Source organism: Dama dama, chromosome 30 (genome assembly GCF_033118175.1).
Source record: "Dama dama isolate Ldn47 chromosome 30, ASM3311817v1, whole genome shotgun sequence".
Lineage (NCBI taxonomy): Eukaryota > Metazoa > Chordata > Mammalia > Artiodactyla > Cervidae > Dama > Dama dama.
Genome location: NC_083710.1, coordinates 23,111,986 through 23,124,951, shown reverse-complemented (window position 1 = coordinate 23,124,951; position 12,966 = coordinate 23,111,986). Strand labels below are relative to the sequence as shown.

Sequence of the window (12,966 nt, the reverse complement as noted above, 5' to 3'; positions counted from 1 at the left end):
TATGTATTTTTCCTTTACTCAGTTATAACTTTTGCCATTTGATCAGGACATTTATCTGCCAAGTTTTTTCTCTGTAAATTAGTAAGTATTCTGTGGGGAGCCGCTTGAGACTATAAAATATCAGTGCATGATTTTCATATTTGTGAGATGCATTAATTTGAAAATAATGTAGAATTATTTGAGTAGATACTAAATGTGCTGTGATATAATTTGAAGTTGGTAATCTCTTAAGCATTAGCGTACATGTCAGCATCTAGTTTAAACATGATTCCTTATACAGAGCACAAAAGTAAATGCCGCGCATGTAACCCAGTAAGGCTTGTCTCTCTCTAGTTTTTCTATTTGATCTGAATTTTTAGCATCAGTATTAATACACCATCAGTACCTTTCTGTTGTAGTCAAACAGAAATATTACAATATTCTTAAATATTGAAGACCAGAAGGTAAAGTCTTGGAAGTTTTAAATTGAAAAGAATCTTAGATATCAGTCTTTTATCTATTTTTAATTCTGTAGACAAACTAAAAAAAGAAAAGTTGTCATTTACCCAGTTATATGTTATGTAAAATGGCACACGTTGCCATTACAAAGAGTTCAAATCCCATAAAATGAAGAAAATAAGAGTTTAAAACTGAGGTAATAGGAAGTAGAGGACATTTTTGCTAGTGAATTCCCATTACTGCACTCCCAATAAGTGGGATACATAGAAATCTTAACATTTGAGCAATAAACCCTCATTAAGCTGGCTTCTTAATAAATGCATTGCTTCAGGCAACCATTAGCAGTAAGTTGATGAAAGCTAGTATACTAGTTGAAATATATTTGCTGGACCTTTATAATAAGAGAAGGAAATGGCGACCCACTTCAGTATTCTTGCCCAGAGAATCCCAGGGACACAGGAGCCTGGTGGGCTGCTGTCTGTGGGATTGCACAGAGTCAGACACGACTGATGCGACTTAGCAGCAGCAGCATAATAATTTAAAATTTGAATCTTCTTTTACAAATTAGGAAGCACAGTATTGGTGAGAACAGTTGCTGCCTAATAAATTGTGTGTGTATGAGTGCTGGTCTTTAAACCAGTTAATTTTGTTACCAAATCCAGAATGTGTCCTGTCATTGATTTGCAGTATACATATTTAATTCATATTATCCTTATAAAGAGATTTAGTGTTTATTTCACAGTTGGCTGATAAAGTTGAAATAATTTTAATGACATTTTCATTAGCAGCAGCCTTTACAACTTAACTATTTTATTGGTTGTCTTTCAGAACAAAAGAGATGAACACTTACTGAAAAAAAGAAATGTTCCCCAAGAGGAAAGTTTAGAAGATTCAGATGTTGATGCTGATTTTAAAGCAGTAAGTTAACCTTGCTTATAAGATGTTGTAAAAGTGATTCTTATAATAACCAGAGAACTTCATTCTCAATCTTAAGACTAATTTTACAATGATAATTAGGGTATATTAACTCTTAACTTTAGTAAATACATTAATTAATGTAATTTTGCTATTAAACTCTTTGCTGAACTATCTTTTTTTCTTTTTAAGCAAAATGTAACACTAGAAGCTATATTGCAGGTATGTTGTTAATTTAATATTCTCTTTTTGAAGTATTTTGAAATTGATTTTTTTTTTTTTTAATTTCTGAGATTTACGTTTTATGTTGCAGAATGCCACAAGTGATAACCCAGTGGTCCAGTTGAGTGCTGTCCAGGCTGCAAGGTAAGGATGAATTTGTCCAGAGAGAGAATTATGTCACACCTGGTCTAGAAGTAGTACATTGTTATTTCTGTTCGTAGTTTGAAACTTACAGCAGTTAATTTCTCATACTTCTTTTTGTAGAAAGCTTTTATCCAGTGACAGAAATCCACCAATTGATGACCTAATAAAATCTGGGATTTTACCAATTCTAGTGAAATGTCTAGAAAGGGATGATAAGTAAGTATGGATTTGACTCCCTGTTCACTTTTTTCAGCCAACTGAAAATTTGGGATTATTATTTAAGTAGTGGGTTCCATTTGGTTTTGCCTTTATCACCTTTTTCATTTGTCATGTATTTTAACACAATTTTCTTAATACTGTGATCATACTCTGCAGACTTAAGTGCTTTTCTTTTTAGTTTATAAAGTATGTGTGTGTATTTTCTAGGAAAATTTTAACGTCTGTTTATTGTCTGTTCTAAATTATCTCAAACTTTTATAGTCTTTATTTGTTAGTTGGCTTTTTCTTCAGTAATGTTTTAAAACAACCCAAATAGTGTTTGAGTCATTCTTTGCTTATGAGTCTATATATAGATTAACCTCATGACTTGAGTCAACATGAATGGTTTCCAGAACTGAGTAGCTCTTTCTTACCCTGGGAATATTCCAGCTGATCCATGATACTACAGAACTCCAGCCATGATTAGTTGTCTATCATCATGGTTTTTATTTGTGGTACATTAAAAATGAGAGGGCAGATTATAATTTCCCAAAATAGAAAGAGAAAAACACCACTTGGTATCTTTTGAGGTACTGGCCCCATTTCTACTAATATTTGGAGAGATCTTGGTGTGCTAGATCTTAAACCTCATCAGTTTGAGTTAACTGCGTAGAATGTAAGGCTGAACCCCAAAATACATTTAAACAAAGGCTCATTTTTCTTTTAAGGATCATTTAGACTAAAACTTGGGGGTATTTTGCTAAATATTGTCTATGAGATTTTCAGGTGACTAGATTAAAATAGTAGCATTATAAATGTTTCCACTAAGGGTTTTTATTATTTTAAAATACTTTATTCTTTTTCCATTATGTGCCACAACCATCTCTCCAAAAGTTTTTTAAATACTGTCATATGTTTTCTTTAAGATTTATTTAAGCAAAAATAAGTTTTATTTCAATTATTTTTTTTTTTAATTCTGTTTGCCTCTACCTTTAGGGCCCTCTTTTTTCTTTTCTTTTTTTTTTTTTTGGCTCTGGAGCTGCTTTTCTTTTTTCTTCTCTTCTTTTCCATTTATTTATTTATTTAGCCTTTTTGTCTTTGTCATGGTCTCATTTGTATGGGTGTGTCTGTGAAATATAGCTTGTATATATAACAGAAGAGTATGCTGAAATATATACAGACATGTATAACTACCACTGAAGGTAAAAATAGAAAATTATCAATAGTTTCAGTCTGATTTAATGGATTTGTTATGGGCAATTGTGTCATAATATAAAAGACCCAAGACTGGAGCTGAATAGACCTTGGTTTAAATCTAGGGTTTGCTACTGACCTAAACCCAAATAGCATTTGATGCTTAGGTACCTAATCTATAAAATTTAGGTGGTTGCAAGGAATGAAAATAATGTATACAAAACACCACATAATACCAAGCATATAATAAATGTTTCTTCATTGTTTACTTATTGCACTCATTTAATTACTTATTTTCTCTATCTTATCTCTCTCTTTTTACATGACATCTTAGAAGACTTTCCCTAGCTTTGTAATTGTATTTTTACATCTTTCTGTTTTCTCATTTCAGGCCCTCATTGTCAGTAGTTTGCCAAACCATATATCCTAGTTTAATAACTCTTTCTCCTTCTAGTCTGAGACAACATAAACTATCTCATCATCTTTGATTTTATCATTCCTTTATTTCTCCTCAACTTCGATACCCTCTTATTTCTTGCCTTTTGCCAAAGTTCATCATGTGTTGATGGTTCTTGTCTGCTACTTCATTGTCTGGTCTGTTGCATCTTTTTAACCTTACTGCTTGCTATTATCACTGACATTTACTTTTCTTAAAACCTTTTTTTTCTCTGATCTCTCTAATCTTTTGATATTAACAACCTCACTGTCTTTCTTTGATATTTATAGAGTTTCTTCTAAGTTCCTAACCTTTGGCTTTCCTTGGTTTTTGCTCATTCCCACCTCCTCCCACCTTGGCATTCTGTTTGAAAAGAATTGATGTTTTTCAGCTATCTACACTAACTTAACATAGATAATTTCTTCTTAACAGATTTTTCCTACATCAGCCTTTGACCACTTTTATCTCTTCTTCATGGACTTCAACATTGTTTTCTTTACTTCACTTTTCAGTAGCAGTCTACACTTAGTATGTCTGTAGAATAAATTCTAAGTCCTGAAGCCTGAGATTTGAGTCCTGCTCCACACACACCACACACACACACACACACACACACACACACACACACACACACACACACACACACACACACACACACTCTGTAACTTACCCTTGCAGTTTTATCCCATGTTACAGTGTAGTCCTGCTCCACACACACACACACACACACACACACACACACACACACACACACACACACACACACACACACACACACACACTCTGTAACTTACCCTTGCAGTTTTATCCCATGTTACAGTGTAGTCCTGCTCCACACACACACACACACACACACACACACACACACACACACACACACACACACACACACACACACACACACACTCTGTAACTTACCCTTGCAGTTTTATCCCATGTTACAGTGTTGCATATCTTCTTGGCTTCAGCTCTCTTGGTCTCTGTGTTGTTGTCAGCTGCATACATCATGATCATCCCAGCCATGGTAGTTTTATTTGTATTTCAAGCTGTTAGTGACTTTCTTTCTTTATCACTCTTGGAAAACCTAGTTCAGTTTTCACTTTCTTTGTGAAGTCTTCCATTACCATTCCAAATTATAATGATCTTATCCTGTCAGCAAAATTATGTAGCCTTGTAATATTGCTGGTATGTGAAACAGGTGATGTAGTGGAGTCAGCACTTTAAGACCTGTCTAGAGGTTGTGGCAGTGATTCAGATGAGATGATGAGGGCTTCAGCTACCACAGTGATATTTTGGATGGTATGATAAATATAAGAAATATTTAAGAGGTAAAATTGATATGACCTATTGGTTAGATATCTGTGGGAGAGAAAGAGGTCAAGGAAAGTAATGACTGGCTAAATGTTGCAACTGCCAATGAACCTAAAGAAGTGAGTTTATATTGACTGACTTTGAGAGCAAATGAGACATTCAAGTGGAGATATTCAACAGGCACTTGGACGTAATGAGGCGAAATTCAAGGACAAGGTAAAGGATAACCATGTAATCTGTGGGTCTTAAATGGTAGTTATGTGTCTAAAGATTTTTTTTGTTTTTTACAGTCCTTCATTACAGTTTGAAGCTGCATGGGCATTAACTAATATAGCATCAGGAACCTCTGCACAGACTCAAGCTGTTGTACAGTCTAGTAAGTAAATTAACTTATTTACTTGCTGGACCTTCTGTCATTTGTATGAAATGTGCTGAACAGGAAAATCGGTAGAGACAGAGAACAGAGTAAATGGTTGCCTAGGGCTGGGGGAGAAGATGGTAGGACTTTCTGGGTATGGGATTTCTTTTGGGGGCAGTAGAAATGTTGTCAAATTAGATTGTGGTGATGACTACACAACTCTGTATAAACTCTAAGAACCTTTGAATTGTACACTTAAACAGATATATCTCAGTAAAGCTGTTAAAAGTTTGAGTCAATTTTAATTTAAACATTCAATAATACAGGTAGTGCAGAGATACAGCTAAAAATCCTAGAGGTAGTATACAACTGACTGAAATTTTAAGAAAGTGATCTGCCTTATTTAGTTCTCACCTGAAATGAATATGATACCAGTCTTTTGGAATTTGAGTTAGTTCATAAGTTATGTGTAGAGTAAGGAGTATAATGACAAATTATCTTGAAATATAAGGTAGGCTTGATATGGGTATAATCAGTTCTTTAATCCCATATCAACAATTGGAATCATATTGGCTAAAGTATTCTAAGGTAGAAACCTTTTTTTCATGAATTACAGGAAAAACTTCATGCTGTTGTTTTCATTTAATTAATATTACTGCAGTTCTAGATTTTGTCAATAAGTCTGTTGCTTGAGACTAGGGGAAACACTAAAACGTAGCATATTTAGGGTAAAGGTATTTGCTACATTTATTCATTCACTGAACTATAATTGAGCAACTCTAGTGTACCAAACTCTATATATATTTCATCAACTTATTTAGGCTGAAACCTGTGAACTCTTCAACATTTTGCAGTATAAATATTAGTTTTTCTTTATTATAGATGCCGTACCTCTTTTTCTAAGACTTCTCCATTCACCACATCAGAATGTTTGTGAACAAGCAGTATGGGCTTTGGGAAACATTATAGGTAAGTTGAAATTAGGTTTGAAAACACTCCAGTTAAGTATCTTAATTAACTTTTTTCCTACATTGGCCATTACACACTATGTTTCCTCTAATTTTAATGTGGGTTGACTATCTTCTTGCTTCATAAATATTAACTTAAGATTGTACCTCTTTAGATGGATATGCAATTTGTTACCCAGGACTGGTAGGTTAAATTTGTGTTCCCCAAATCAAAATCTGGAGAAATAGCAACACTTGATGCCCTTGACTGATGGTGAGGAAACATAGAACATCAGTGTCCCAACATGAGCCATTGCATACATTTCAGACTTTCTCATCCTGAATGTAATTTTTTTTTAAATACAATTTTCATTTCTGTAGGTGATGGTCCTCAATGTAGAGATTATGTCATATCACTGGGAGTTGTCAAACCTCTTCTGTCCTTCATCAATCCCTCCATTCCCATCACCTTCCTTCGGAACGTCACATGGGTCATTGTCAATCTCTGCAGGAATAAGGACCCCCCACCGCCTATGGAGACAGTTCAGGAGGTAAATGAAGAATTGCAAAGGCCAGATGGTATATTTTCCCTATGTTTATGCTTTAGGTTTTCATGCACAGGGAATGAAATAGCGCATATGATTTCATTGCAGGTATGAGATATTTAAATAATGTATCATAACTTAATTTTTTACTTCTGTGAAATAAAAGTTGAGACCTGTGGCACCTGACCAAATACAGTCCACCTTAATCCAAGAAACCATAAATTCAAGCAGAAAAATACAAAAGAAGAAAATAAAATCTCAGTTTTATTACTACATTGAGTTGTTGATTTAACACTAAAAATTAAGGGATTGCTGCAGATAAATCTAGTGTACTTATATGCACATGTTCTAGAGTTAAATTGCTGTGTTAAATCTGCTAATTAAAGAAAGTAAAATCTTTGCTGTTTACATCTGACTCGTAAATGGATCTGAGTGTTTTAAGTTTTATAAAATCCTATGTAACCTTTAATCACTTGACTAAATAGAGAAATGTTGACTGTGAATCTTTAATCTTTATAATTGGCATCATTCACCATCTTCTGCCACCTATTGCCCGTATGGAAAGGGTACCTAGTGATTCCCCCCACTCCCTCACGGATTTAAAGAAAAGATTTGAAATGTCTGCATGCAACAGACTTTATACTAGTCATACTTCTCTTGACTAAATCTGAGGTCAAAAACTTTGACTCAAATAGTTCTTAAATAAAATCTTAGTTTTACTTTAAACAGGTAAGTGGGACAATGAGATTGGTTTTAAGAATGGCTTTTTAAAAATAACTATATACTCGCATCTCCACTGTTTCCGGTAGACATGTCATAAAGAAGGTTATTGGAAACAAATGTTTTTCCTTTAAGGTGCATTAATCTGTGTCAGACTTACTTGAGTATTTTAGTTAAACATCTGAAATATTTTTTGGTGTTTCAGATTGAATTTATTGTATTTTGATTTTCCTAATAGAGATTCAAAAAACTTAATGTTGTTTTTCTTGCACTCAAATAGTATTTACTACTTTTTTAAAAAAATCACAGTTACTCATTTTTGCAAAGACATTTTCATCAACTCTAGAGTTATTTATCATTTGTTTTCTTCCCTCAGATTTTGCCAGCATTATGTGTCCTCATATACCATACAGATATAAACGTAAGTAAAACAGAACCGTAGATTTGGAATTTGGCTCTTAATGAGACTGAAAGGGTTATTTATTCTTATGCTTTTCGTAAGTGTCACAATATATCTTAATAATTTGTCAAGCTTCCACAGTGTATGTGGAAGAAATGTATGTTCTGTTTTCAGAAATAGAATTAAGGTTAAACTGAGTTTATATCTTAAATCATTCAGAGAACAAAAATGCTAACATTGGAGAAATTATCACATATGTAGTTAACTCAGTTATTTATATCATAATAGTATTTTTAAGTATCATATTTATAAAGTGGTAAAAGCTTTATAAAGCTCCTTCATACTTTAAAAATTTTTTAAATTTGATTTTTGTAATTGGTAGTCTAGATATTATTATCCCCATTTTAAAAAAAGAAAGCCTCAGGGAAAGGTTAAGTGACTTATTCAAAGTTGCGGAGCTTTTAAGGGTCAGTGTCCATATTTAAAACTGAGATCTTCTGATGACAGATCTTATTTACTTTCTCTGAAACCCTACTAACTCCCAGGCTATAACCTTTTGAGGTACAGTATTGAAGAATATCAAGTATAGCTTTAAATGCAAAGGTATCTTTAGATGATTTGTTCATTATATGAGGTTTGGTTAAGCACTTACTGTATATATTCTGGCACATTTTTGTTTCAGGCAGTCTGAGAATTCTCCTGATTATAGCAAGACTGAATATCAGTTCTTCCACAAAGTAAAACAGTCGATAAATTTCAGAGAATTCAGAACTGACTCTAATGTTCATCCAGCATGAATTTGGCTTCTGATATTCCAATTAAGATCTCTTCTGATTTGTATGTTTGTGTTTTTGTGTATCTTTGTTTACACATAATATTTATATATGTGGGTGTCAAAATTATGTGTGATTTATCATTGAGATGAAGAAAATACATCTTTGTTAACATTTCTCAAGAAGCAATATATAGTTCCTATGTAAGTATTGAACCACACATTTCCCTAGTTAATTTTAGGACTTTCTTAGGAAGGAATCTTTAAGGGTAACTGAAGTAACTTTTTATTTGTGAAGTGTTAGCGTGAACTGTCATAACAGTTAAGTGAATCCTGTTTAGTTATATACTGTCCTATTTTCAAAATGGATATAAAAGTGACTTAGCAATAGACATAAGATAATAAATACCTTAGAAGAAAGGAGGAGGAGGTAAAATTGTTTTTAAAACTGTATTTGTTGTTACTGAATGCTAAACTTAGTCCTAAGCTTTCTGAAAGCCAAAATTAAAAGGGAAATAAGCAAGATATCTGATATTTCCACCAAGACTTCTCCCCTAGGACATTAGGGAATTAATTGTAGGGGAATAAAAGCTTCCACCACCTATTGGTCTTGTTTATTTGAAAGCTAGAGGTATTAAAGTAATGAAGTACTGTAGTTTTAAGTATATTTATCAAGTTTAAAAAAACAGATTGTCCCACTTAGAATTGTACAAAGAATTGTAGGCACAAAAATGAAGAAGACATGGAGACTCTGCCCTCTAAGATGTCAGCATTAGTAGCAGGTAAAAAGAGTGAACGAAATGAGCTTTTGTCAGTTGCTTGCTGTACTAAATGTTTCTGTAATCTCCTTTGATCTTACCAGCACCCTTATGAGATAAATTTTGTTCTCTTATTTTACAAGTAAGGAAAGTGAAACTCAGTAAATAACTAAGTAAAAAACTCAATAACCTAACTAAGGGTCATACGATGAATAAAAGCTGTGGCTGAGAATTAAAGCCAAGTCAAGGCCTATGCTGTTTTGTACCATGATCACATAAGGATACAGTATGTGTGCAAACTAACAAGAAAAGAAAACAGAAATCACCAAAATGCTAGAATTATCAAAGCATGTGTTCTCTCTGACAACCAGAAAGCTTCACTGAGAAAGTAACATTTGAAATAAGCATTATAAGGAGAAGGATGGTGGTGGAAGTGTTGTTAGAGGTGAAAAAAGATGATTATGTTAACAGCATTTATTACGGGTTTTAAGTGTGCCAGGCACTGTTTTTTAGCACTTTTTCAATTGTTAACTCATTTACTCTTTAGAAAAATCATATGCGATTGGTTATTAAAATTGTCTTCATGTTACAAATATGGTAAAAAAAAAAAAAAAAAAAAAAGACAGCTAACTAATTTGTGTGTAGTCATACAACTAGGATGAGAAGGATTTTGTCAAGTTGAAAAAGTTGTTTCAGGTACCAGAGGAACTAAATTAAGGATTCAAGAGAATACACGAGGATGTGGAGAATCCAGATGATTAATAAGCTGAAACATTTGCTGGGGAGTTAAATTACACAGTTTTTTATCCTGTGTCAAGGAGTTTGGGCTTCTCTTATAATCAGTGCAGTCACTAAGATTTTCAAATAGAGGAGTGCTATGTTCATGTCCGTTATAGTCAGACAATTTGAAAGAGGTAAGGAGGATCTGGAATAGGGCAAATTTGAACATAACCTGTCCTATTTTGCTATCATAGTAGGTTTGAGGAAGCTGATGAAGGTATGAACCCAAAGTGGTAATGGGTAGGAAAGATAAAGTGAGTAGAACTTCAAGAGGAAAGAATCAAAGAGGAGAAGTGAAAAAGTAAAAGAATAATATTAAAATAAAGACTTCATTTATGAGACAGTCATTTGTGAGACTGCTGGAGAAGCTGTGTTGGGGTGTAGAGAGAAGTAGGTGGCTTATGGACATTAATATGCTTATATGACATTAGAACAACTACATACTGACTCTGAGAACTAAAGAAATCGGGACTGATTCAGGTCAGTCTGTGTTCATTTTATTTCTAGTTATTGTTCTTAAAGTCAACGTGCAGTTGTAGTGATTCTGTAGCATTTGGTTTTCCTGTCCTTTTTGAAGTTACTCATCCATGGTTTGATATGCCCAGACAATTTTGACTATTACCTAACATTTGATACAAATCTACCTTGCTTTGCTGCTGGTACAAATGAAATCAGTCAGTTGTGGCAGATTGGTTATATGCTGAGACTTAATGGGTAGTGACACCTGATGATATGTCAGGGGTCCCTGAGACCAACTTCAGGTTCGGTGATTTTCTAGAAGGAATCATTGAAAAGCTTTTACACTCATGCTTATAATTTATAGCAAAAGAACACAGATTTGTTTAGGGAAAATGTCTTTTCCCTTCTGTGTAGGGAAAAAACCCAGCTCTTCCTGTGGGTCTCTCTCCTATGTGTCTCCTTTACTGCACACACAGAACACTTCACTTCTCATACTTCTGGTCTCCAGATATGTTGCAGTAGGGATATGGGGGGAGGTTCCCCACAACACCAAGTGAGTATCTGCAATCCACTGGATATCCTACCATTTAATTCAGTTCCAACACTAACCAGAGATAGTGTCAGATCTCACAGGTCAAGGACTCAGTCCCACGTGTTGGCCACCTCTTCCCCTAACCCACAGGAACACTTCAGTTGCCAGTCACAAAGTCAGACCGGCACTTCTGACCAACCAGCTTTAAACTGGAGGTTTAATGCAGAGAACCAAGACTCCCTCCTTGGGTTCTATTAATTTGCTAGAGCAGTTCAAAGAACTTAGGCAAATAGTTAATATTTACTAGTTTATTAAAGGATGAAGCTCTATACAGTCATCAAAGACTGTGGCTTAGATCATTAGCTCCTTATTGCAAATTTCAGACTTAATTTGAAGAAAGTAGGCAAAACCACTATACCATTCAGGTATGGCCTAAATCAGACCCCTTATGATTATACAGTGGAAGTGACAAATAGATTTAAGGGATTAGATCTGATAAGAGTGCCTGAAGAACTGTGGACAGAGGTTCATAACATTGTACAGGAGATGGTGATCAAAACCATTCTGAAGAAAAAGAAATGCAACAAAGCAAAATGATCATCTGAGGAGGCCTTAAAAATAGCTGAGAAAGAAGAGAAGCAAAAGGCAAAGGAGAAGGGGCAAGATATACCTAGCTGGATGCAGAGTTCCAAAGACTATCAAGGAGAGATAAGAAAGCTTTCTTAAGTGAACAAAGCAAAGAAATAGAGGAAAACAATAGAATGGGAAAGATTAGAGATCTCTTCAAGAAAATTGGAGATACCAAGGGAACCTTTTGTGCGAAGATGGGAATGATAAAGGACAGAAAAACAGCAAGGACCTAATAGAAACAGAAGAGATTAAAAAGAGGTGGCAAGAACACACAGAACCGTACAAAAAAGGTCTTTAAAAATAATTAAAATACCTCAGGATTGCTGAGGACTTCATTGGCACATGATTAATCTGATTATTAGCTGGAAGGAAAAGAGTATAGTCATTGACTGTTAGTGACTGTAAAAGCCAGGCATTTAACCATAGAAATCTAGAAAATGGCGGGGGGGGAGGGGGGGGATCGCTGTAGAATATTAGATGGAGGAGTTGTAGAATAGCAGAAGCAGTTCAGATGGGAAAAGGCAATGAAAGGTACAATTATAAATATTAAAGCAACTGTTAGCCTGATTGTAGGTGAGGAAAGCAAACTGCTGAAAACAGAAGAAACTTGAATAGTCTGATAATCTTGTACTGTGAATTCAAATTTTTAAGCATTTTAAAAATGAGATTTTTCATTGAAGGTCCAATTATTATCAAAAAGAAAAATTAAAGGGGGACTAGAAGAGTCTGCGGTTTCAGGGGACCTGAGATCTAGCTGTAGCTTACTTTCTCCCACTAGCCTTTGAATGTTGTCATGAGATCCCACCAAAAACCATGAATTGATTTCAGCTTAGAAACCTTAAATATTTCATTTTTCTAGGCTACTGTGTATTAGGGGAAAAAATGATTTTCTGCTAATAGAAGGGGGCTATAATGGAGGGGGCAAAGTTAAATTTAATTTAGCAACCTCCTAAAACATCACAGGCCAAGGCAACCAGTATTGTTATGCACAGTATTCCATTTTGTGGCTAAGGTTTATTCAAACATCCTACTTGGGGTGGGCAGTTAGTCCGTTTTTTGAATTTTGCAAATATGAATAATGTAGCAGGGATTAATCTTGTGTATTTTCATATTGCCGGAGGTGTATTTCAGGGTAAATTCCTAGAAGCAGGATAGCTAGATCAGAGTGAATGCACTGTAATTTTTGTTATGCACTACCAAACACCCT

At 34.4% G+C, this 12,966-nt stretch overlaps 1 protein-coding gene across 2 annotated transcripts in view; it reads left to right on the top strand.

The window, feature by feature from the left end:
- Nucleotides 1–12,966, top strand: part of KPNA3 (karyopherin subunit alpha 3) — a 90,045-nt gene that overhangs the window by 62,438 nt on the left and 14,641 nt on the right. For both annotated transcript variants that reach the window (XM_061133653.1, XM_061133654.1), the window contains 8 exons: nucleotides 1,267–1,356; nucleotides 1,546–1,575; nucleotides 1,667–1,719; nucleotides 1,840–1,935; nucleotides 5,149–5,234; nucleotides 6,099–6,185; nucleotides 6,545–6,714; nucleotides 7,805–7,849. In XM_061133653.1, coding sequence (XP_060989636.1) covers nucleotides 1,267–1,356; nucleotides 1,546–1,575; nucleotides 1,667–1,719; nucleotides 1,840–1,935; nucleotides 5,149–5,234; nucleotides 6,099–6,185; nucleotides 6,545–6,714; nucleotides 7,805–7,849 — 657 coding nt within the window. The remainder of the gene's footprint in view (nucleotides 1–1,266; nucleotides 1,357–1,545; nucleotides 1,576–1,666; nucleotides 1,720–1,839; nucleotides 1,936–5,148; nucleotides 5,235–6,098; nucleotides 6,186–6,544; nucleotides 6,715–7,804; nucleotides 7,850–12,966) is intronic.